Below are 24398 nucleotides of genomic sequence, written 5' to 3' on the forward strand. Positions count from 1 at the left end.
TCAGCCCAGCTCAGTCCAGCTCAGCCCAGCTCAGTCCAGCTCAGTTCAGCTCAGCCCAGCTCAACCCAGTTCAGCCCAGCTCAGTGCAGCTCAGCCCAGCTCAGTCAAGCTCAGCTCAGTTAGCCCAACTCAGCACAATTAGTCCAGCCCAGCTCAGCCTAGCTCAGCCTAGTTCAGTTCAGCCCAGTTCAAATCAGCTCAGCTCAGCCCAGCCCGGTCTACCTCAGACCAGTTGAACTCAGCCCAGCCCAGCTCAGCTCAGCTCAGCTTAGCCCAGCTCAGCCCAACTCAGCACAATTCAGTCCAGCCCAGCTCAGCCGGCCCAGCTCAGTCCAGCTCAGCCCAGCACAGCCACCTTAGCCTGGTTCAACCCAGCAGCCCAGACCAGACCAGTTCAGCTCAGTCCAGCTTAGCCTACCATGCCCAGTTCAGCCTGGTTCAACCCAGTTCAGCACAGCTCAGTCCAGTTCAGTTCAGACCAGCTCAGGTCAGCCCAGCCCAGCCCAGCTCAGCCTAGCCAAGCTTAGCTTGGTTCAGCTCAGCCCATTCCAGCCCAGTTCAGCCCAGTTCAGCCTAGCTCAGCTTTGCTCAGTTTGGCTCAGTCCAGCCCAGCCTGGTTCAGCCCAATCCAGCTCCGTTCAGCCCAGTTTAGCCAAGTTCAGCCCAGCCCAGCCCAGCCCAGTTCAGCTCAGCTCAGCCCAGTTCAGCCCAGCCCAGCCCAGCCCAGCCCAGTTAAGCCTAGTTCAGTCCAGAACAGCCCAGCTCAGCCCAACCCACCCAGCTAATCCCAGTTCAGCCCAGCTCAGTTCAGATCAGCTCAACCCAGCCCAGCTAAGTCAAGTTCAGCTCAGCTCCACTCAGCCAAGCCCATCCCACTTAGCTAGCTCATTCCAGTTCAGCCCAGTTCAGTCCAGCTCAGCTCAGCCCAGCCCAGCTCAGCCCAACTCAGCCCAGGGCAGCTCCGCTCTGGCCTCTGCCTGCGTCCTGCCTGCAGACAGGAGACAGGCGACCCTGCTGCTTCTGGACTGTGGGTGTGTGCCCGGGTGTGTGCCGGGGGAGCAGGGGGAAGGTGACCCCCGCCCAGCCCTTGGAAGGCCCTGCTGACGGTGGAGGGCTGGGTGCGGGGGCAGTGTGGGCAGGGCGGGCAGGTGTAGCGCGGCATCCACGGTGCCGGCCCGCCCCCGAAGGCGGTTTTCTCCAGACACTCGGAGCCCTTTCAGGTCCGTTGCCGGAGTTGCCGTTTCTTGGGCTTTCTTTCTTCGGAAGGTCCTTGGGTTGCTGTGAATCGTGCCTCGTTTTCGATGACGCGTTCTTAGCAGGTTTCTGCTGACGCAGCGGAACACGACTGCTTCCTGGGTTTGTTTGGAGCCCCTGCTGCTGTTCTTGCTGGTTCTAAGGGCTGTGTGGATTCCGCTGCCTTTTCATCGTACGTGCTTGTGTCGTCTGCATTAGTGACAGTGTTACATCTGTCCTTTCAGTCTCAGCAGCTCGTTTTCGTCCGTTGTCACACAGCACTGGCCAGGACCATCTCCAAACTGTTTGACCGCACTGCTCACAGGAAAAACATTTGTACTGTAACCTAACACCATACATATGTTATGAGCAGGTGGCACACGCACGTTACCCTTCCATACATACGTTGTGTGTGTTCTTACGTGGCTGAAACGTCTTCACACGCAACACTTACCTTGGTACGTTCAGCCGATTACGATTTCTGTCCCCACCTGGCTGATTTCAGTCTGCAGGTGGGCCCGACACACGTTGTATAAAGGTCGTGACGCAGCACCCTGGCCTCGTCGCTGGTCTGCACTGACTGAGGGAGGACCTTGAACCCCACGACCTGCCCTTGTGCCTGGACGGCAGCCCGCTCCCCTGCATTCTAGCTGCACCTGTCTGAGGTGGGGCCCCGAACCCCACGACCTGCCCCTGTGCCTGGACGCCTGCCCGCTCCCCCTGCATTCTAGCTGCAGCTGTGGCAAGGACTGGGCTTTGCCCTCAGACCAATCTCTCCAGGGCACAGTCTTCCCCGTGTCTGCCTGTGTCTGCTTGTCCTCTGATGCCTTCAAATCACTGTCTGCCGGGCAGTTTTTCCACTTTATACTTGTGCCTGCAAAGGTTTAGTCTGAGACAACGACCGCCGTTGGAATCAGAACCACTTTCTCTCCTGTGGCTTTTCAGAAATTTTCACTTCTCTGTGACGGGTGGAGCGCAGCGTCCGTTCTGTATGTTTGAGGGCTATTTGGATAGCCTCTGTGAAACATCTGTTCGATTCTCGTGTCCATTTCTCTACCGAATTGTGCGATTTTCCCAATTGATTTGCCGGAGTGCCCTGCACATTCTGGATACTCTGAGAGCGGAATATGTTTACAGGAAATATTTTGCAAGACTTTGAAATGCACCAAAAGATTACTCCTTACAGGGGGCGCCTGGATGGCTCACTCGGATGAGTGTCTGACTCTTACTTTCGGCTCAGGTCTGATGGCGGGGTCCCGGGATCGAGCCCTGCATGGGGCTCTGTGCTGAGTGTGGGGCCTGCTTGGGATCCTCTCTGTCTCTGTCTCTGTCCCTCCCCCTGCACACTCTCTCCCTCTAAAAAGAAAAAGATGACTTCTCCGAGGGACCGGGCGGTCAGCACCCGAGTGCCTGCGGATGGGGCGCCAGGTGCGGCAGCTCAGGCAGCGGGGTGGGCGGGGCTCCGGCGCCTCTGAGGCTCTGGGCGTGTCTCTGCCGGCCCAGCTCCCTGCAGACTCAGATGCCCTGGTTCCCCGGGCAGTGTCTGAGCGTGGGGTGTAGGGGGTGTAGGGGGCCCTCCCCTGTGCAGTGACCGAGCCGCCATCTGGGGGGCCTCTAATAGTCCACTGCCTGCTGCGTGTGGTCCGGGAGCGCGGGGCTGATGTGCCTGCCCCACGCAGGCTGGGGCTTCAGCAGCCCCTGGGGGCGGTCTCGTGGCCCTGTACCCCGCTGATGGCCGGCCGACCTGGGTCCCGGGGGTAGGGAGTTGGGCCAGGGGGCCTGGGGGACCCCGTTCCTCCAGGTCCGCCCGTCCAGGTGGCTCCTGTCCAGCCGTCTGGCTGGCCCGACAGAGACCGCAGACACTCCTCACGGGTGTGGAGGCTGGATGCCCACATCAGGTACCAGCAGGCGTGGTGTCTGGGGGGTCCCCGCTGCCTGGCTCACGGACGGCGTCTTCTCTCTGCCCCTTCACGTGCCGGAAGCGGGGAGGCAGCTCGCTTTTTCATAAGGGCACTAACCCCAGTCGTGGGGGCTCCACCCTGACGACCTCTGGTGCCCCAAAGCCCCGCCTCCTAACACCATGACACTTAGAGCTAGGATTCCAACACACGCAATGTGGGGACACAGTCGCATCCTCCCCTTCCCGCCGCCACCCACGCTGACGTCTGTGCGTCTTGGGCCCCCCGTGGGGACAGGGTTCAGGCGCCAGCTGGTTCCCTCCCAGTGCGAGTGGGAGGAGGGCAGGACCAGGTAGGTCCCAGGAGCAGGAGTGAGGCCAGCCCGCTGGTCCGTGTGTGTGTGAGGTACAGGTGGAGGTGTGAACACGGGCAAAGGGAGATGCGCACAGGCCTGTGTCTGAGCGGAAGCCCAGGGTAGGGGGTCCCTGAGGAGCGGCAGGCAGCAGGAGGCCGACCTCAGGGCTCACCCAGGAGCAGCCTGCAGGGCCTTAGGGGGTCTGAGGGGTTGCATGGGGAGGCACGTAGGTGTGTGTGGGTCCCTGGGGGAACGTGGAGGGGGGGCCCACGTGGTATGGCGTTATTGGAAGGCCACAGGTGGGGGCCTCAGGGCCTGCTGGGAGATTGCTCTCAAAGAGCGGGCGTTCCCGCCCTGAGAGTGGAGGGTATGGTCATGCCCCGTGTTCCCGCGGAGGCCATGGGGTCAACCAGCTGCCGAAGACCCCGGCGTTCCGGTGGGAGGGTGGGAAGGATGGAGACTGATCTCTGGTCCAGGGGATGGAGCGGGGGCCCAGGGCCCGGGGACCGAGAGGGAGGGGGTGCTGGGCAAGCCGTGTGGATGGTGTGGTCTCCTGGAGCCCCCAGGATCCCTGGGGGCCGGGGCGTTCTCCCCACAGCTGCCCTGTATTTGGTGCGGCCCCCACTGGTGAGGCAGCCCCTGCCCACGGGGAGGTGGGAGGTGCTCCCTGAGCAGTCCTGAGGCACCGTGGCCGCGCTGGCCACGACTCTCTGCCCGCCCTGGGCCTCGGCCTGGGCTGTTGACCTGCACACTCAGAGCCCACTCCCCTCTCCCACTGCGTCCCCAGAAGACCGCATCCCCCCGTGCTGGCCTCCCTTCCCCAGGGCCCTTACTGGGAAGGGCTGGCAGGTGTGGTCCCGCCTCTGCCCTCGAGGTGCACGTGTCTCCCACAACCCGGGGCACCTCCAGGACCCGAGACCCCCAGGCACTGCAAGGACAGAATCCCGACTCCATCGCTGCTGGCCAGGGACCCCATGGCCTCCTGACGCCAATGGACTGCCCGCCCCCACTTGGCATTCTTCCTGTAGAACTTGGTCTTTTCTGCCCCCCACCCCCACCCCCACCCCCACCCCCGGGTGGTGGTGTTCTCGCTGGGCCTCCCCCCGACTGAGTGTCCTGACCCCTTGGGCTGGTGTCCAGCTTCGCTTACCTGGGACAGTGCTGTTCCCCCGGGCCTCACCCGACCTGGCCTTCACTGGTGCTCCCACCTGGACCCAACTCTCCTGAAATGTGTTCCCCAAATTCAAATCTTGAAGCCCTGACCCCCAGGACCCCAGAATGTGACTGTATTGGGAGATGGGGTCTTTCGAGAGGTAATAGGTTAAAGCGAGGTCGCTAGGGTGAGTCCTGATCCAGTGTGACTGGTCCTCACCATGGACTCACTCCTCCTCTTGTAAGAGGAGGTCGGGGCACAGACACGCATAGCGGGCCGGATGTGTGAGGACACGGCGTCTACATGCTGAGGGGCCACCAGCCCCATGACACCCGGGTCTGCCTGCTAGCTTCCAGAATCGTGGAAACATCAGTGCACGTTGTCCACACCACGGGACTGTCGTGCTTTGCTAGCAGCCCGTGCTAATACACACCCAATAGGTGCCTCTTGCGGTGCCCTTGGCCAGGTCAGGATGCTCCCCCTGCGCCCCACAAGGCGTCACGTGACCCCTCGCGCCTGCGGCGCACCTCACCCCCCGGGAACCCCAGGGGCCGGGGGTCCTGCTCCCACGGCTGGAGGGACTGACACACGGCACGGCCAGTCTGTGGATTTCACGGGGCGCGTCAACAGAGGAAGACTTTCCCCAGCCGGTTATGGAGTTTTTAAGGATATTTTATTGTCATTAAAAAAGAAAAAAAAAAAATAAAAAAAAAAGAAAGAAAGAAATGCAAATGGAAATCAAGGAGCTCCAGACATTTAAAAAGAATAAAACAAGCTAGCCAAGCTTCAGCAGTGGCTTTCCCATGTGTGGGAGCCCCGGGCGTCTGTCCCTGGGGCTGGGGGCTCTGCTTCTCCTCCCCTGCGTGGCCATCTCTTCCCATGTGGGGGCCCCGACTTGGCACCCACCCAAAGACAGGGCGGAGAGCCAGTCCTGGGGGTCCGCCCGGCCGTGGGCTTATCTCTCTCTCCCACCCCCCGCGTGAGCCTGTTGGGACTCAGGCCCCGGCCACAGGGTGGGGCGGGCTGGGCCTGCCGCCCTGGCCTCCTGGCACCTTCCACCTGTGTCCACCGAGGCTGTGTCCCACTGGCCCGGGGACCAGGTCACCAGACCCCTCTGCAGGAGGCCTGTCTGGCTGGATGTCACTCTGTCCCCGGCATCCACGGGGCTCCTGCAGCAGCCACAGGCCCAGGCCCTTGTCTGCACAGTCTCCTCTGGAGCAGAAGATCTGACTGACCGTTAGTGACACGTCGGAAGCTTCCTCAGGATCTGGGCCGACGTGGCTGCTCTGGGGAAACCCTGAGTCTTGGAGCCTGGCCTGGATGGGGTTCGCACAGAGGCCGGTCCCTGCCAGACAGACACTGGGATCGCCAGCCGCCCGCCTCCTCCAGGATGAGCGTGCCCGCTGACCGTGCGCGGCCACAGCAGTAGCCTGGCGGCCGCCGTGGAGCGGCCAGCGGGCTTCCACCAGCTCAGGTTGGGGCACAACCTGCCGTCCACGCGATTCTCCAAATGGGGGTTCAGGGCGCAGGATACAGCTCACAGGGGCCGCGAGGCCAGAGGGCGAGGGCGCAGGCCCAGGGTGGCTGTGAGGTCAGAGGGTGGCGAGGTCAGAGGGCGGGAGAGCAGGCCTGGCAGCAGGCTGATGCACCGGGATCCTGCGCAGGGTCTGGGGCAGCGCTGACACCCGCCCAGGATGGCTGGCCCTAGGCTCCCTGCCCGATCATGTTCCTGTAGTCGGGGACGATCGTGCGCTTCAGCTCCACCACCGAGGAGAAGATCCACTTCACCTGCAGCAGGAGGGCAGGAGGTGACGTGGTTGGGACCCCTGAGGACAGCCCCCCTTCCAGGCACCCCCCTCCCTGGGACCACTTGAGTGGGAGGGAGTCTTATGGGGATGGCATGGGGACTGGGAGGGGACAGAGGGGATAGCGTGGGGGTCAGTGTGGGAACAGCCTGGGGTCAGTTTGGGAAGAGCGTGGGGACAGCATGGTGACAGTGGGCCCACAGCGTGGGGTCTGCACGGGGTCACTGTAGGGACAGCGTGGGGTCAGCATGATGGGGACAGTGGGTCCACAGCATAGGTCAGTGTAGGGTCAGTGTGAGGTCAGCATTGGGTCATGGTGGGGACACCATGGGGTTAGTGTGGGGACAGTGTGAGGTCAGGATGGGGTCAGTGTGGGGACAAGGTGGGGTCAGTGTGGGAACAGCATGGGGACAGCATGGTGACAGTGGGTCCATAGCATGGAGTCAGCATGAGGTCATTTCGGGGACAGCATGGGGATAACATGGGGTAGAGGGGAGAGCGTGGGGGTCAGTGTGGGAACAGTGTGGGGATAGCATAGTGACAGTGGGACCACAGCAAGTGGTCAGTGTGCGGTCAGCATCAGGTCACGGTTGGGACATGTGGGGTTAGTGTGGGGACAGTGTGAGGTCAGCATGGAGTCAGTGTGGGGACAGCGTGGGGTCATTGCAGGGACAGCTAGGGAATAGCATGGGGAAAGTATGGGGTCAGAGTGGGGTCAGCATGGTGACAGTGGGTCCACAGTATGGGGTCAGCATGGGGTCAGTGTGGGGGGCAGCACGGGTCAGCGTGGGGATAGCGTGGGGTTAGTGTGGGACAGCCTGGGGTCATTGCGAGGACAGCATGGGAATACCATGGGGACAGGCTGGGGTCATCATGGGGGTCACAAGCAGGACAGCATGGGGTCAGTAGGGGTCACAGGGGAGACAGCATGGTAACAGTAGGTGGACAGCATGGGGTCAGTGTGGGGTCTGCGTGGCGGAGCATGGGGTCAGCGTGGGGGCAGTATGGGGTCAGTGTGGGAACAGCGTGGGGACAGCATGGTGACAGTGGGACCACAGCATGTGGTCAGCGTGGGGTCAGTATCGGGTCACGGTTAGGACAGCATGGGGTCAGTTGGGGGCAGCACGAGGTCAGCGTGGGGTCAGTGTGGGGTTAGTGTAGGGACTGCATGGGATAGCATGGGGTCAGTGTGGGGTCACAGGGGAGACAGCATGGTGACAATGGGTCCACAGCATGGTGTCAGTATGGGGTCAGTGTGGGGACAGCATTGGGTCACATGGGGACAGAGTAGGGTCATGGTGGGGTCAGTGTGGGGGCAGCATGAGGTCAGCGTCTGGTCAGTGTGGGGATAGCGTGGTTCCATTGGGTCCCCAGTGTGGGGGTAGCCTGGGGGCAGCGTGGGGGCAGCGTGGGGGCAGCGTGGGGTCAGTTTGGGGGCAGCATGAGGTCAGCGTCTGGTCAGTGTGGAGATAGCGTGGTTCCAGTGGGTCCCCAGTGTGGGGGTAGCCTGGGGGCAGCGTGGGGGCAGCGTGGGGGCAACGTGGGGTCAGCGTGGGGGCAGCATTGGGTCACAGTGGGGACAGCGTGGTGTCATGGTGGGGTCAGTGTGGGGTCAGCACGGGGTCAGCGTGGGGTCAGCACGGGGTCAGCATGGGGGCAGCGTCGAGTCAGTGTGGGGATGGCGTGGTTCCAGTGGGTCCCCAGCGTGGGGGTAGCCTGGGGGCAGTGTGGGGTCAGCACGGGGTCAGCGTGGGGTCAGCGTGGGGTCAGCACGGGGTCAACGTGGTGAGGTCAGCCTGGGGGCAGCGTGGGGGCAGCGTCGAGTCAGTGTGGGGATGGCGTGGTTCCAGTGGGTCCCCAGCGCTGGGACAGCGGGCCACAGTGCGGGGCGGGGCGGGGACACCCACCTTGAAGAGGGTGACAGTGGCGCTGTAGCACACGCTGAGCAGGAAGAGCGTGATGAAGATAGAGATGGTGGTCCACAGCCCATCCAGCTCCCCGTCCTGGTCCTCCGCACAGCTGTCGTCCAGGAGCAGCTCTGGACAGGAAGGGAGCAGTCAGTGCCATGCCTGCCCATAGGAGTGGTTCCCGGGGTGACGGTCGCGGCCCTCCGTAGCCGCAGGGCACCGGCCTCGGTGCCCCCATCCTCCCGCCTGGGCCCGGCCCGTGGGGACGCGCTCCCTCTCTGCTCCGCGCTGTGCTGGGGCTGTCTGGGGGGAAGGCAGCCTGACCGCCACACCCGTTCTCCTGGGGACCCGGCCCAGAGGGTGGGAGGGTGAGCAGAGCCCAGGGAAGGGTCGAGAGGGTGGCAGGGAGTGACCCTAGCGAACGAGTGGGTGCGAGTGTCAGGCCAGCCGGGGGTGGGGGTTTTGGTGTGTGTGGGGAGGGGACCCAGTGTCCTGGGGAGAAGAAGGGCTGGTCAGTGTGGTCGGCGTGTGGATGGGCTGCTGAGTAGCCGATGGGTGTGGGAGGGGGTGGGGACCAGGCTGGGGTCCACGGTGAGGGTTCCCAAGCCTGGTTCCGGTCTGGGCCCTGGCACACTGTCCCGTGTGAGGCCCGGTGGGTCAGGTGTGCGTGTGTGCGCGCGTGTGTGTGTGTTTGTGAAGGTGGCCCTGCTCAGTGGGAGGGGCTTGTTTTCAGCGTCCATGTGGGTGTCCGGGATGGTCCCTCCCCTGGGCACTCAGGACTGCTTGCCTCTGCCCGTTTGGGGCACCGGGGTGAGTGTCCCCACGAGTGGACAGGCCTGGCCCCAGGCAGGATGAAGTCAGGAGGGGCCGCCTCATCTGAGGGAGGGTGAGGGCCTGTCCTCACAGCATGGGTCAGGCCTGGCTACTGCACTGGCACAGAGCTACAACTCAGAGCTCTCAAGAGGTCCAGGGGACGGGGGGAGCAGCGGAAGAGGACAGGCCAGCGTCCCACAGCTTGGGCGGGTCCAGACGTGGGAAAGACCGTGCGCCCCGTTCCCTGAGGGGCTCTGGAGGGCTTCTCCGTTCCCTGTCGCCCCCCTGCGGCCTTGAGTAGCCCCTGGCCAAGCCCTCTCTCTGTCCCAGGCGGCTCCCGGCCATGAGTTTTGGCCGCCTGTGCAGACCTGCCCACTCAGGTCCCTGCCCCTGGTGGGACCCACGCTCTCCCGTGAATGGTGACCCCTGAGCCTCGGAGCCTGGCCTGCCCGCACCTCCCAGAGGCCTGGGTGTCCTGAGCTCTGCCTCGGAAAGACGCACGACAGTGTCACAGGTCCCAGGGCAGTGCTGGGTGCTTTATTTCACGCAGGGTGCCTGCCCGGGGGGTGATGTACACAGGGGTGGGCGCTCAGAGCCCGCGGGGGCCTGCTGGGGGGCCGGGCGCGCTGCTCATTTACCCGGAGACTGGGTGAGGGATTTCTGTGTGTGGTGGCTGTGCAGAGCTTCGTGTGACACCGAGCAGGTGTAGGTGTTTCCCCTCTGCCAGCGGGACTTGTCCACCAAGAGCCTGCTGTACAGGAAGTAGGTCCCGTCGCTGTCCAGCTGGGGCGGGGTCGTCCGGTAGTTGTTCTCTGGCTCCGGCTGTCCGGTGATCTCCCACCCGACGGCAATGTCAGACGGGTAGAAGCCTTCGATCAGGCAGGTCACACTGACTTTGTTCCTGCTGAGCTCCTCCTGGGCTGGAGGCAGGACGTACACCTGGGGCTCGTGGGGCTGTCCTGTGGGGTCAGAGGTCAGCACAGATGGTCAGTCCCAGGGTGGAGGGCTGGCCTGGGTCCGCCAGGCCCCACTCGACCTCCCTGTGCCCCATCTGTCCTGTTGCCCACCTTTGTCCTTGGAGATGGTCCTCTCGATGGGGGAGGGGAGGGCTTTGCTGTTGACCTTGCACTTGAACTCCTTCCCCTTGAGCCAGTCCTGGTGCAGGATGGGGAGGACACTGACCACACGGAAGGTGCTGTTGAACTGCTCCTCACGCGGCCTCGTCTTGGCTGTATACACCTGGGTGTTATCCACAAACCAGTTGATCTGGACATCGGAGTCATCTGGGCCCAAGTCCACCACCAAGCACGTGACCTCGGGCGTCCGGGAAATCGAGAGGGTGTCCTTGGGTTTTGGGGGGAAGATGAAGATGGACGGTCCTCCAAGCATCTCAGGAACTGGTGTGGGAGACACAGTGCAGGGGGTCAGCATTTGGGGGGGCTCCTCTTGAACATTCCCCCCACCAGGCAGTTCCTGGATGCGGGCCATGGCCTTGGTGTGCAGGGCGGTGCCCTGCTGACTCACCTGGGCATTTGGGACAGTCGCAGGGTTTGGGCTCTATTGTGATCGGTGTATTGGGCACTGCAGAGAGACCAGACTGGAGGTTAGTGGGGGCCAAGGGTGGGGACAGCTCTTGGGGTGGGCTAGGTCAGGGCAGGTCAGGGGGGCGTCCCCAGACTGGTGCCTGCCAGTGGAGATGAAGTATGGTGGGGGTGTGTAGCCTGTGCTCACACTGGACCAGGCAGCCAGGCCCAGAGGCCCTCCTCCCCGAGCTTGGGGGACAGAGGTGCCTCTCCTGTGCCCCGGGGTCCAGGTGGACCAGCTGACCTGGCGTGGTCTGTCTCCCAGTGGACACCCTCTTACCGGTCTTGTCCACCTTGGTGCTGCTGGGCGGGTGGGCCACGTTGCAGGTGAAGGTCTCACTGAGCCACCTGCTGGAGGGCACTGTCACCATGCTGCTGAGAGAGTAGAGCCCCGAGGCCTGCAGGACGGACGGGAAGGTGTGCACACCGCTGGTCAGGGCGCCAGAGTTCCAGGACACGGTCACGGGCTCAGGGAAGTAGCCTAACACCAGGCAGGCCAGGGCCACGGTGGAGCCAGATGTGGTCCCGCAGCTGGGGGCCAGTGGGAACACCGATGGGGGCGTGGTGGAGGCTGCAAGAGAGGAGGCCGTGTGACCACAAGGGTCTCGCTCCTGGGAGGGTCCGGGCAGGGTATCAGGTGCGCGGGCTTGGGGTGGCCCTCCTGGAAGTCTGCAGACCGGCCGCCCGGCGTAGCTCTCCGCCGCCCCAGGGCCTCGTGTTTCTGCGGCCGCAGGTGCTGGCCCCATGGGCCCGGTCGGTGCTGGGTGACCTCCTGCTGGATTAGAGTCTCCTGGGCCCAGCCCCTGGGTCCCCACTCGGGCTTCCTGTGGGTGCTCGGCCTGACCGAGCCATCCGTCTGAGCTCTGACCGGTGGCCCCTGCTCCCAACGGGCCTCTGCTGAGGCCCTGAGCCCACTGCCCTGTTGTCCCAGCCTGAATCTGCCCTGGGCCAGCGGGACCTTTCTTGAACACAGCAGGCCTCTGCCACCCGCTGCCCGTGCCCCTCAGCCCGGAGTCCTCGTCGTGGCCTGCCGTCTGCCCTCCAGGCCTCACATCTTCTGGGTCAGCTCTGCAGCTAAAGCGCCCGGGCGCCGGATCCCGTGCCTGCCCTGAGCCCCTCTCAGGCCTTCCTGGGCTCACTCAGTGCCCGTGCCCTGGGGCCTGTCCAGCTCCTCCCTGTCCCCAGAGCCCTCTTTCAGCCGAGGTCTTTCCTGAGCCTGCCTGCCCCTCAGTGCCGGTGGGAGCCTTGCCCCGCCCTGGCTGTCCTCTCGTGCACGGTGCCAGCACCTCAGACCCCACGTCCCCAGCCAGACCCGACCCCTCTGCTAAGTCTGATGGCCCTGCCTGGCCTCCCCTCCCACCCACACTCCAGGCTGGCGGCCCTGCCTCAAACTCCCAGGCTCCCCCCTTCCCTGCACCGGGTCCACTGCCCTGAGCCACCCCTCCTGGCTTTGTCATGTCCAGCCTTCTGTCCCCCATCCGCACGAGCCTCCAGAGCGGGGTCAGCGCCCCTGAGCCTAAGATTGTGGCCACCGCTGTCCCTTCAGCCCCAGAGACCTTCCTACCCAGGCTCGCCTCTCCCCCCTACCTTGTCCACCGGGCCTCAGGCGGCTCACGCCCTCCCGTGTCCAGGGAGGCTCACCTGGGCCCCGCCCTCGTGGTCTCTGTGTGCCGTACCGCTCAGCTCCCACCTAGTCCAGGGCTGCTCTTAGCTCAGTCCTTCTGCCCTTCACCCCTGAGGCTCCTGGGGCAGCCCTTGCCCCTCCTGCCTCCCCCTTGCCCCTGCTCACCCTCACATCCCCTGCCTGCTCCCCTGAGCTCCTGGTGCAGCCCTGCCTCTCCTGCCCTCTCCCTGCCCTTCCTGCTTTCCCCCTGCTCCTCCTGCCCTCCGAACCCCCTGCTCACCCTCACAGGCTCTGCCTGCTCCCTGAGCCTCTGGGGCAGTCCTGCCTTTCTTGCCCTCGACCCTGCCCCTCCTGCCCTGCCCCCTGCCCCTGCTCACCTGTACCAGCTCTGTGTGCTCCCAGGGAGCTCCTGGGGCAGCCCTACCCCTGGCCAAAACTCCCACCCCCGAGCCCCTGCAGACTCCAGATCTCACCAGAACCCTGCCTGCTGCAGGAAGCTCTCTCAGCTCAGGTCCCCGGGGACAGTCCAGGGTCACTGTGTCCTCCTGCCTACAGCTTGTCGGAAGCAACCCTGCCCCACAGCAGCCCCTGCCCCTCTTGCCGTCCCCCCGCTTCCGCTCACCCTCACAAGCTCTGCCTGCTCCCCTGAGCTCATGGTGCAGCCCTGCCTCTCCTGCCCTCCCCTCTGCCCATCTTGCCCTGCCCCCTACCCCTACTCACCTGTACCAGCTCTGTGTGCTCCCAGGGAGTTCCTGGGGCAGCCCTACATGTCTTTCTCTCCCCCTGCCCCTCCTGCCCTCCCCCCTTGCCCCTCCTGCCCACTTCCCAGCCCCTCTTGTCCTCCCCCCTCCCCCTCCTGCCCTACCCCTGCTCCTCCTGCCCACTCTCCAGCCCCTCTTGTCCTCCCTCCTGCCCTTCCTGCCCTCCCCCCTGTCCCTCTTGCCCTGCCCCCTGCCCCTGCTCACCTGTACCAGCTCCTTGAGCTCCCAGGGAGTTTGTGGAGGCAGCCCTACTCCTCTTTCTCTCCCCCTTGCCCCTCCTGCCCACTCTCCAGCCCCTCTTGTCCTCTATCTTCCCCTCTTGCCCTCTCCATGCCCCTCTTGCTCTCTCCCTGCTCCTCCTTCCCTCCCAACCCCTGCTCACCCTCACATGCTCTGGCTGCTCCCCTGAGCTCCTGGGGCAACCTTGCCTCCCCTGCCCTCCCCCCTGCCCTTCCTGCCCTGCCACCTGCCTCTGCTCACCTGTACGAGCTCTGTGTGCCCCCAGGAGTTCCTGAGGCAGCTGTCTGTCCCTTCTGCTCTCCCCCTGCCCTTCCTGACCTCACCCTGCTGCTCCTGCTGACCCCCACAAGCTCTGCTGGCTCTCCCGAGCTCCTGGGGCAGCCCTGCCTCTCCTGCCCTCCCCCTGCCCTTCCTGCCCTGCCCCCTGCCCCTGCTCACCTGTACCAGCTCTGTGTGCCCCCAGGAGCTCCTGGGGCAGCTGTCTGTCCCTTCTGCTGTCCTCTTGCCCCTCCTGACCTCACCCTGCTGCCCCTGCTAACCTCCACAAGCTCTGCTGGCTCTCCCGAGCTCCTGGGGCAGCCCTGCCCCTCCTGCCCTCCCCCTGCCCCTCCTGCCCTGCCCCCTGTCCCTGTTCGCCTGTACCAGCTCTGCCTGCTCCCCTGAGCTCCTGGGGCAGCCCTGCCCCTCCTGCCCTCCCCCTGCCCCCCCTGCTCTACCGGTAACCATGCTCACTGGCACAAGCTCTGCTGGCTCACCCGAGCTCCTGGGGCAGCCCTGCCTCTCCTGCCCTCCCCCTGCCCCTCCTGCCCTCCCCCTGCCCCTCCTGCCCTGCCCCCTGTCCCTGTTCGCCTGTACCAGCTCTGTCTGCTCCCCGGGAGCTCCTGGGGCAGCCCTGCCTCTCCTGCCCTCCCCCTGCCCCTCCTGCTCTCCCCCTGCTCCTCCTGCCCTCCCAACCCCTGCTCACCCTCACATGCTCTGGCTGCTCCCCTGAGCTCCTGGGGCAGCCCTGCCTCTCCTGCCCTCCGCCTGCCCCTCCTGCCTTCCACCTGCTCCTCCTGCCCTGCCCCTGCCCCTGCTCACCTGTACCAGCTCTGTGTGCTCCCAGGGAGCTCCTGGGGACAACACTGCGCATCCTGCCCTCGCTCCTGCCCTCCTGCCCTCCCCCTGCCCCTCCTGGTCTCCCCTGCTCCTCCTGCTCTCCAACCCCCCTGCCTACCCTCACAAGCTCTGCCTTCTCCCTTGAGCTCCTGGGGCAACCTTGCCTCTCCTGCCCTCCCCCCTGCCCCTCCTGCCTTGCCCCCTGCCCCTGCTCACCTGTACCAGCTCTGTCTGCTCCCCGGGAGTTCCTGGGGCAGCCCTGCCTCTCCTGCCCTCCCCCTGCCCCTCCTGCCCTGCCCCCTGCCCCTGCTCACCTGTACCAGCTCTGTGTGCTCCCAGGGAGCTCCTGGGGACAACACTGCGCATCCTGCCCTCGCTCCTGCCCTCCTGCCCTCCCCCTGCCCCTCCTGCCCTGCCCCCTGCCCCTGCTCACCTGTACCAGCTCTGTGTGCCCCCAGGAGCTCCTGGGGCAGCTGTCTGTCCCTTCTGCTGTCCTCCTGCCCCTCCTGACCTCACCCTGCTGCCCCTGCTAACCTCCACAAGCTCTGCTGGCTCTCCCGAGCTCCTGGGGCAGCCCTACCTCTCCTGCCCTCCCCCTGCCCCTCCTGCTCTCCCCCTGCTCCTCCTGCCCTCCCAACCCCTGCTCATCCTCACAAGCTCTGCCTGCTCCCCTGAGCTCCTGGGGCAGCCCTGCCTCTCCTGCCCTCCCCCTGCCCCTCCTGCCCTCCCCCTGCCCCTCCTGCCCTGCCCCCTGTCCCTGTTCGCCTGTACCAGCTCTGTCTGCTCCCCGGGAGCTCCTGGGGCAGCCCTGCCTCTCCTGCCCTCCCCCTGCCCCTCCTGCCCTCCCCCTGCCCCTCCTGCCCTGCCCCCTGTCCCTGTTCGCCTGTACCAGCTCTGTCTGCTCCCCGGGAGCTCCTGGGGCAGCCCTGCCCCTCCTGCCCTCCCCCTGCCCCCCCTGCCCTGCCCCCTGTCCCTGTTCGCCTGTACCAGCTCTGCCTGCTCCCCTGAGCTCCTGGGGCAGCCCTGCCCCTCCTGCCCTCCCCCTGCCCCCCCTGCTCTACCGGTAACCATGCTCACTGGCACAAGCTCTGCTGGCTCACCCGAGCTCCTGGGGCAGCCCTGCCTCTCCTGCCCTCCCCCTGCCCCTCCTGCCCTCCCCCTGCCCCTCCTGCCCTGCCCCCTGTCCCTGTTCGCCTGTACCAGCTCTGTCTGCTCCCCGGGAGCTCCTGGGGCAGCCCTGCCTCTCCTGCCCTCCCCCTGCCCCTCCTGCTCTCCCCCTGCTCCTCCTGCCCTCCCAACCCCTGCTCACCCTCACATGCTCTGGCTGCTCCCCTGAGCTCCTGGGGCAGCCCTGCCTCTCCTGCCCTCCGCCTGCCCCTCCTGCCTTCCACCTGCTCCTCCTGCCCTGCCCCTGCCCCTGCTCACCTGTACCAGCTCTGTGTGCTCCCCGGGAGCTCCTGGGGGAGCCTTGACTCTTCTGCCCTCCCCCCTGTCCCTCCTGCCCTCCCTCTGCCCCTTCTGCCCTCCCAACGCCCTGCTCACCCTCACAAGCTCTGCCTGCTCCCCTGAGCTCCTGGGGCAGCCCTGCCTCTCCTGCCCTCACCCTTGCCCCTCTTGTCCTGTCCCTGCTCACCTGTACCAGCTCTGTGTGCTCCCAGGGAGCTCCTGGGGCAGCCCTACCCCCTTGCTCTCTCCCTGCCCCTCCTGCCCTCCCAGGAACCCTGCTCACTGGCACAAGCTCTGTTGGCTTCCCTGAGCTCCTGGGGGAGCCCCGACTCTCCTGTCCTCCCCCTGCCCCTCCTGCCCTGCCCCTACCTCCTGCCCTGCTCCTCCTGCTCGTCCCTGCCACTCCTGGTCTCCCCCTACACCTACTGGCTTCCCCCCTGCCCCTCCTGCTCTTCCCCTGCTCTTCCTACTCTCCCAACCCCTGCTCACCTTCACAAGCTCTGCCTGTTTCCCTGAGCTCCTGGGGCAACCTTTCCTCTCCTGCCCTCTCCCCTGCCCCTCCTGCTCTTCCCCCTGCCCCTGCTCACCTGTACCAGCTCTGCGTGCTCCCTGGGAGCTCCTGGGCAGCACCCTGTCACTCCTGTGCTCCCCTACCCCTCCTGCTCTCCCCCAGCCCCTTCTGTCCTGCCCCCTGCCCCTGCTCACCTGTACCAGCGCTGTGTGCTCCCTGGGAGCTCCTGGGGCAGTCCTGTCCCTCCTGCTCTCCCCACTGCCCCTCCTGCCCTCCTCCCTGCCCCCACTCACCTGTACCAGCGCTGTGTGCTCCCTGGGAGCTCCTGGGGCAGCTTGCCTCTCCTGCCCTCCCCCTGCCCCTCCTGCCCTCCCAACCCCCTGCTCACCCTCACAAGCTCTGCCTGCTCCCCTGAGCTCCTGGGGCAGCCCTGCCTCTCCTGCTCTCCCCCGTGCCCCCGCTCACCTGTACCAACTCTGTGTACCCCCATATGCTTGGGGAAGCTGCCTGTCCCTCCTGCCCTCACCCTGCTGCCCCTGCTCACCTGCACTAGCTCTGCTGGCTCTCCTGAGCTCCTGAGGCAGCCCTGCCTCTCCTGCTCTTCCTCTGCCCCTCCTATCCTTCCCCTGCCCCTGCTCACCTGTACCAGCTCTGTGTGCTCCCTGGGAACTCCTGGAGCGGCCTTGTCCCTCCTGCTCTCCCCTTGCTCCTTCTGCTCTCCCCCCACCCCTCCTGCTCTCCCCATGCCCCTCTTGCTCTTCCCCTGCCTCTCTTGCTCTCCCCCTGCTCCTCGTGCCCTCCCAACCCCTTGCTCACCCTCACAAGCTCTTCCTACTCCCCTGATCTCCTGGGGCAGCCCCTGCCCCTCCTGCACTCCCCCTGCCCCTGCTCACCTGTACCAGCTCTGTGTGCTCTCTGGGAGCTCCTGGGGCAGCACCCTGCCCCTCCTGCTCTCCCCCACCCCTCCTGCTCTCCCCCTGCCCTTCTTGCTCTCCCCCAGCCCCTCCTGCCCTGCCCCCTGCCCCTGCTCACCTGTACCAGCTCTGTGTGCTCCTTGTCCCTCCTGCTCTCCCCACTGCCCCTCCTGCCCTCCTCCCTGCCCCCACTCACCCGTACCAGCTCTGTGTGCTCCCTGGGAGCTCCTGGGGCAGCCCTTTCCCTCCTGCTCTCCCCACTGTCCCTTCTGCCCTCCTCCCTGCCTCCACTCACGAGTACCAGCTCTCTGTGTTCCCTGGTTGCTCCAGGGGCAGCCCTGCACCTCCTTCTCTCTCCCCTGCCCCTCCTGCCCTGCCCCCTGCTCCTGCTCACCTGTAGCAGCTCTGTGTGCTCCCTGGGAGTTCCTGGGGCAACCCCTTGCCTCTCCTGCTCTCCCTTGTACCACCTGCTCTCCCCTGTCTCTTCTGCTCTCCCCCTGCCCCTCCTTCCCTCTCCCCTGCCCCTTGCCACTGCTTACCTGTACCAGCTCTGCTGACTACCTTGGAGTTCCCAGGGCCACCCCCTACAACTCCTGCCCTCCACCTGCCTCTCTGCTCTTCCCCTGCCTCTCCTGCTCTCCCCCTGCTCCTCCTCCCCTTCCAACCCCCTGCTCACCCTCACAAGCTCTGCCTGCTCCCTGAGCTCTTGGGGCAGCCCCATGCCTCTTGCTCTCCACCTGCCATCTCTGCTCACCTGCACAAGCTCCGTTGGCTCTCCTGAGCTCTTGGGCAGCTGTACTTCTCCTGCCCTCCCCCTGCCCTTCCTGCCCTGCCCCCTGCCCCTGCCCCTGATCACCTGTACCAGCTCTGTGTCCTCCCTGGGAGCTCCTGAGGCAAGCCCTTGTCCCTCCTGCTCTCCCCCTGCCCCTCCTACTCTCCCCCTGCCCCTCCTGCCCTCCCCCTGCCCCTGCTCACCGGTACCAGCTCTGTGGGCTCCCCTGGAGTTCTCAGAGCAACTCCCTGTCCCTCCTGTTCTCCCCCTGCCCCTTCTGCTCTCCCCTTCCCCTGCTCACCTACACAAACTCCACCACTGGTCCTTGGAGCTAATGGACCACAGCTGCTTTCTGCCCTTGCTTCCCCATGACTTCTCCTCCACAGGCGAGCTCAGCCCGCAACTACTGTGTGTTCTTAGGGCTGCCCCGTTCTCAGCTGCCCATCCCAGACTCCTTAGCCCAGGTTTGGCTCCTGACCGTCTGCCCCTGTGCAGGGGAGAGCGCACGGGAGCCCCTGCCAGCCCCTCGTGCTCTGTCCCTGCTCATCTGCTGCAGTCCAGGACCCCATGGCCAGCACCTCTGACCCTGGCCTGGGGCCAGAGCCAGCCCCAGTGTCCGGGACAGGACCCTCGGGCCATCTGGGGTCCTCTTCTTCCCCTGTGCTGGGCCGGCCTCTCCCTGTGCCCTCACCTTAGGCCTGTCTGTCCGTGTCGGCCTTGGTCCTGCAGTAGCTCAGTCTAGCCCAGCCCTGGGCTCCCAGCACAGATGGCAAAGGGCAGGCCTCAGGCCCACCATGGCCATCATGTTCCTTGAAGGCCCAGTTGCCATGTCCGGTGCGTCCAGCAATGTTGGCGTGGGCGCTCCTGCCCGTGCTTCCCTCGTCCCTGCCCTGGCCGGTGCCCTGGCCCCCAGGCAGCCTGTGTCCCCCATGCTGGCTGCTCCGGCCCCTCCGTGGGGCCTCGTCTCTCCTTGGCTCCTGCGCTGCTTCTGCTGCCCCCACGCCGCCCTCTCTCCATGCGGAGCCTACTCACCAAGGGCTGGGGCGATGGAAGGCTGGCCCCAGCACCTCGGCCCTTCCGGCTCTGGCCCCAGGCACATGTGGCTCCTTGTGGCTGAGCTCTGTGCCCATAGCCCCCTTCCTAGCCCCCAGGCAGCCGTGGGAAGACTAAGAACAGGATTGAAACTAGGTGGCTCGGCGACACGCTTTCTGAAGTTCCCTTTTCTTCTGGGTACTTTCTGTCTCAGAGGGCCTGGGTGTGCGGGGGTGGGCTCTGGGGGGTGGCTGCGGTCCCAAAGGAGGGCACAGGAACCCCGCTCTCACCTGGGCGTGTGGTGTGGGGACAGGTTGACCCACCCATAGCCTGAGGCCCCGCCCTGGGCCTTGTCCCGTCCACTCAGCAGTGTGGCCTCCCTGGTGGGACGCTGTCTTCCTCTGGCTTCAGCCACGGTCACGGTCATCTGCCCATGGTCAGAGGGAAGCTACTACCCTAGAGGACAGACAGAAGCCTGATGTGCAGGGACAGAGTTTGTGGTGGTCACTGGACCTGAAAATGTCCCTGCAGCTGAGAGACCCTGTGTGGTCCCTGTGCTGCCCGTGCAAGGGGGCCGTGAACCCTCAGCCCCTGTGTTTGGACAACCACAGTGTGCACCCCAGGCTGCCGCTTACTGCGGTGTTAGGCCTCGATGGGGACGCCTCCGCACCACGTCCAAGTCCCAATCCGGGCCTGCTGGGCTGTGGGTGTGCCTGGAGCCCTCGGCCTGTGGTGCGAGGCTCTCTGCCCTGCGCACACTCATGTGAGCGAGGGCTCTGGGCTCCTCCTGGGGTCTGGGGCCTTGGCTGGGTGGGTCCGGCCCGCTCGGTCCCCGGGGCTCCCCAGAATGGCACCTTGGCCGTAGCTGGACGGCTGCACTGGGCCCAGGGCCTGACTCCCACGAGAAGCCATGTCTCCTTAGGTCCTGATCTTAGGAATCCAGCAATGGCTCTTCTGTGCCCCCATCCCCACGGAGTTCACAGAGACCCTTGGGCTTCTGGGGAGGGGAGCAGACCCCCGCCCCCTGCGTGGGGCAGGACAAGGTGATGGAGGAGCCCGTGGTCCTGGAAATACTGCAGTGGCCACTTTGCACATGCCATCGGTCACAGCGTCGGTGAAGGGAGTGTGCACCCCACACTCCGGGCTCCCGCAGCCCGGCCCCCTCTCGCGGTGCCCGGCAGTTAGGGTCCTCTGCAAGCTGTGGGCCCCTGGTTGCTCAAGAAGCACATCCATCTACACAACTCTGGTCAGATCACCGGAACCGATGAGTTTGGCAAAACCCTCGAGGGTGTCCCGGCTACCGTGCGTTAGGGACATGGGGCCCCAGGCACCTCTAAAGGCAGGGTTTTGGCAAGACAAAGTGGCACATCGTACTTCCCTTGGACAGCTAATTCCCTCCCCTGGTCCCCATGCAGTGCCCCTGGCGTGGTGCCGGTCGCTGTCCCTCGTGGGGTCATCACGGGGCTCTGGGGCACCTGCTGTGGCGGATCAGTGTGGGGGAGGGCTGCCTCGGCTGCCGAGGGCGTGGCAGTGGGATGTGGGCCGTCAGGCGCTGGGTTTTGTCAGAGACCACACACCCGTCCCAGCCTAGGTTTGCAAGGCCCGTCCTTTCCAGAATAATCCTTTCACAGAAAAGTTGGTGAGGCGATGAAATTACCTAGTGTTGACGCTTTTCAACCATCGCGCTGAACTCTGGGTTTGGCTTTCAGAAACATTCACCGTGTGGTTACAAGAACAAAGAGATGCTTTGGAGGTGTTCACGGATGTCCCTTCCAGGGGCCTCTCCCCGACCCGCGGCGTCAGAGCCTGCGGTGGTGGTCGTCCAGGGCAGCCGTGAGACACCAGCCTGGCCCGGGGCCTGGCTCATTCCAGCCTGACTTGTTGCCACAGCGTCTCAGCAACCCCTCCCCTCCCCTTATGGGCACCTGCTTCCAGGCGCCTGCAGATGCTTACTGTGTATATGCAGTATTATGTGCAGGCATATGAGGTATTTGTGTAGTACCCTCACCTGGATGGTGCGGACCATCTCCCCCCGCCGGGGGTGCCTCTTTCAAGCAAAGTGACCTTGGGCGACATGATATTCTTTCTTACAGACGGTGGAGGAGGGCTGGGGCTGCCAGGCCAGCACACACACCTGCCCTCCTCGTGGCAGGGCCACTGGAAGGTCTGTCCGTGCCGAGAAGCCCTGCAGTCGGCACCCCGTGAGCACATGTGGGCCGCGTGCCGGCCCGTGTGCCCCGAGGGGAGGGAGCAGCTGGAGAAGGCTACACGCTGCACCATCCGCACCGCGTGATGTGGGGGACAGCACATGTAGTGTGACGGCGAGAAGGTCAGCGGTTGCCGGGCGTTTGGGGGGAGGGAGGAAGGAACAGGTGGGGCAGAGGGGATCTTCGGGCCGGGCGATTCTTCTGTAGGAAACGGTAGTGGGGGAGACACGAGGACAGCAGCCTGAACAGCAGGCTGACCGGGGCAGCACCGCGGACAGGGTGCAGGCTCAGAGAACCTACTAGGGGTGGACCTTACTGTGAACTCCGGACTTTACTCAGCTGTAATCCGTTCACATTGGCTCATCGTTCGCAACAAACGTGGCACACGGGTGTGAGCTGTTTATAGTGCACAGACTGTCCCATCCCCGTGCTCCACGCCCAAAGCCACCAGAATGTTGTGCGTCAACTGTACTTCAATCAATTAAAAAACAAAATCTATTTATTAAAAGAATTCTTTGTGCTGTACAGAAAAGCAAAAGCAGCACCATGGACAGCACTTGGGTGGGCCGGGAGAACCCTGTACACAAGGCCTGTTGTCCTTTGGGTTCACATGGCTCGGCCCCTTTCTGGCAAGGAAGAGGCAGCCCATGCACAGCAAAATAGTTTTATGCAAGAGTTTACCGATTAAGAAAGTATCTGGACCATCATCCCATGATCTCTCGTGTCTTAAAGCCATGGACAGTGTCCACTTCTATAACCTGAGTACCTGGCACCAAGCAGGAGTGCCCCATAGAGAAGATTGGATTCATCCATAATGTGGTCCGTGGAATTCCAAGATGGTCCAGATTTTGATATGAAATTTATATATATACTGACCAATTTTTTTTCTTTTTTTCCACCCTCTCATCTCTGTCGTATCTCACATAAGATGCATTAATGCTGATTTACCATATCTCAGTATTTAATTTGCAAGATATCAAAAATTGAGCATTAGTTATCAAGAAGAGAGATGACACTATCCAAAGACATTTAAAGTGATGTATTGGACTTTGTACCCTCTTTTGGAAAGAGGGTTGGCGTATTTTCAGTTGTATGTGGGATAATTTCACTATGGTAGGTGGAAGATAATGTTGCTCTTGTGTTTTATTTGAAAATTAAAGGTGGTTCAAAGAGGCATGTTTGGTTGACAAGGAGTAGATTGTGGTGGTTTTGGTCTATTTCAATTTAGCTAAGAAGTAACTAAATTTCTTAGGATCCTTTCCCTGAGTGGCCCCAGATTATGGTTGGTCATAAGAGAAATTTTACACAATTTTTGGAAAGCAAAAATGCTGAAGCAGCAGTTTTTATGTCTGGATTCTGGACATTAATCCCTTACCAGATGTGTGATTGGCAAACGTTTGCTCACTTTCGTGGGTTGGCTTTTCACTGTTGCTGGTGTCCTTTAATGCCAAAAAATCCTTAAATTCTCATCCAGTCCAATTCATCTATTTTTTCTTTTCTTGCCTGTGCTTTTGGTGTCACATCGAAGAAATTCTGACACTGCAAAACTTTCCCAGTGTTTTCTTCTCAGCGTTTTGTAGTTTTAGGTCTTACCCTTATGTCTTTGTTCCATTTTCAGTTAGTTTTTGTAGATGATGTTAGATAAGATTCCAACTGCATTTTCTTCCATGTGGATATCCAGTTTTCCCAGAACCATTTATTGAAAATATTGAAAATATTTTCCCCATTGAATGCTCCTGGCACCCTTGCCCCAAATCACTTAACCTTATATGTGAGGGTTTATTTCTGGACTCTCTACTCTGTTCTATTGGTTTATATGTTTGTCTTCATATCAGTAGCACACTGTTTTGATTACTATAGCTTTGTAGTAAGTTTTGAAATCAGAAAGTGTTGAGTCCTCAAACTTTGTTCTCATTTTTCAAGATTGTTTTGGCTATTAGGGTTCCTTGAGATTCCATATAAATTATGGGATGGGTCTTTCTATTTCTGCAGAAAACATCATTGGGATTTTGATAGGAATTGCACTGAGTCTGTAGATCGCTTAGGGAAGTATTGACACCTGTACAACCTTAGACCTCCCAGTTCATGACCATGGGTGTGCTTCCATTTTTCTGTGTCTTCCTTCCTTTGGCAATGGTGTGTAGTCTTCATTGCACAAGACTTCCACCTCCTTGGGTGGGTTTGTTCTTAGTATTTTATTCTTTTTGATGCTATTGCAAATGGAATTGTGTTCTTAATTCCTTTTTACATTGTTCATTGTTAGTGTGTAGAAATGCAGCTGGTTTTTGTGTACTGAATTTGTATACTGCTACTTGCTGAATTCATTTATTAGTTCTAACAGTGTGTGTGTGTGTGTGTGTGTGTGTGTGCGTGTGTGTGTGTGTAATCTATAGGGTTTTCTGCACATAAGACATTATCATCTGTGTGAACAGAGATAATTTTACTTCTTCTTTTCCAATTTGGATTATTTTTGTTTCACTTTCATGCCTAATTTCTCTGGTCAGAACTTCCGGTGTTATGTTGAATAGAAGTGGTGAAAATGAACATCCTTTCCTTGTTCCTGATTTTAGAGGAAAACTTTCAGTCTTTCACCACTGAGTATTATGTTTGTTGTGGATTTTTCATATGTGGCTTTTGATATGTTGAGGTAGTTTCCTTGTTTCCCTGGTTTGTTGAATGGTTTTACAAATCATATACGTGTGTTGAATTTTGTCCAGTCCTTTTTCTGCATCAATTGAGATGATCGTGTGTTTTTCTTACCTTAATTATATTAATGTGGTATATTACACTGATCAATTAAAAGTTTTTTAAATGTTTATTTATTTTTGAGAGAGAGAGAGACAGAACATGAGCAAGGAGGGTCAGAGAGAGAGGGAGACACAGAATCTGAAGCAGACTTCAGGCTCTGAGCTGTCAACACAGAGCCCAACGTGGGGCTCAAACCCACAAACCAGGAGATCATGGCCTGAGCTGAAGTCAGATGCTTAATGGACTGAGCCACCCAGCATCCCAAAATTGATCAATTTTTGTATGTTGAAACATCCTT

The 24398-nt window shown here is 62.1% G+C and overlaps 1 gene segment (V, D, J or C); it reads right to left on the bottom strand.

The window, feature by feature from the left end:
* Window positions 1–9672: 9672 nt before the first annotated feature.
* On the bottom strand, window positions 9673–19227 carry LOC131517854 (Ig gamma-2 chain C region-like). The segment is given in 5 exon segments: window positions 9673–10123; window positions 10232–10561; window positions 10689–10745; window positions 11028–11318; window positions 19146–19227. Coding segments are annotated over 5 exon segments (1074 nt in total).
* Between the last annotated feature and the right edge of the window lie 5171 nt (window positions 19228–24398).

The sequence above is a fragment of the Neofelis nebulosa genome, chromosome 7, assembly GCF_028018385.1.
Source record: "Neofelis nebulosa isolate mNeoNeb1 chromosome 7, mNeoNeb1.pri, whole genome shotgun sequence".
NCBI lineage: Eukaryota > Metazoa > Chordata > Mammalia > Carnivora > Felidae > Neofelis > Neofelis nebulosa.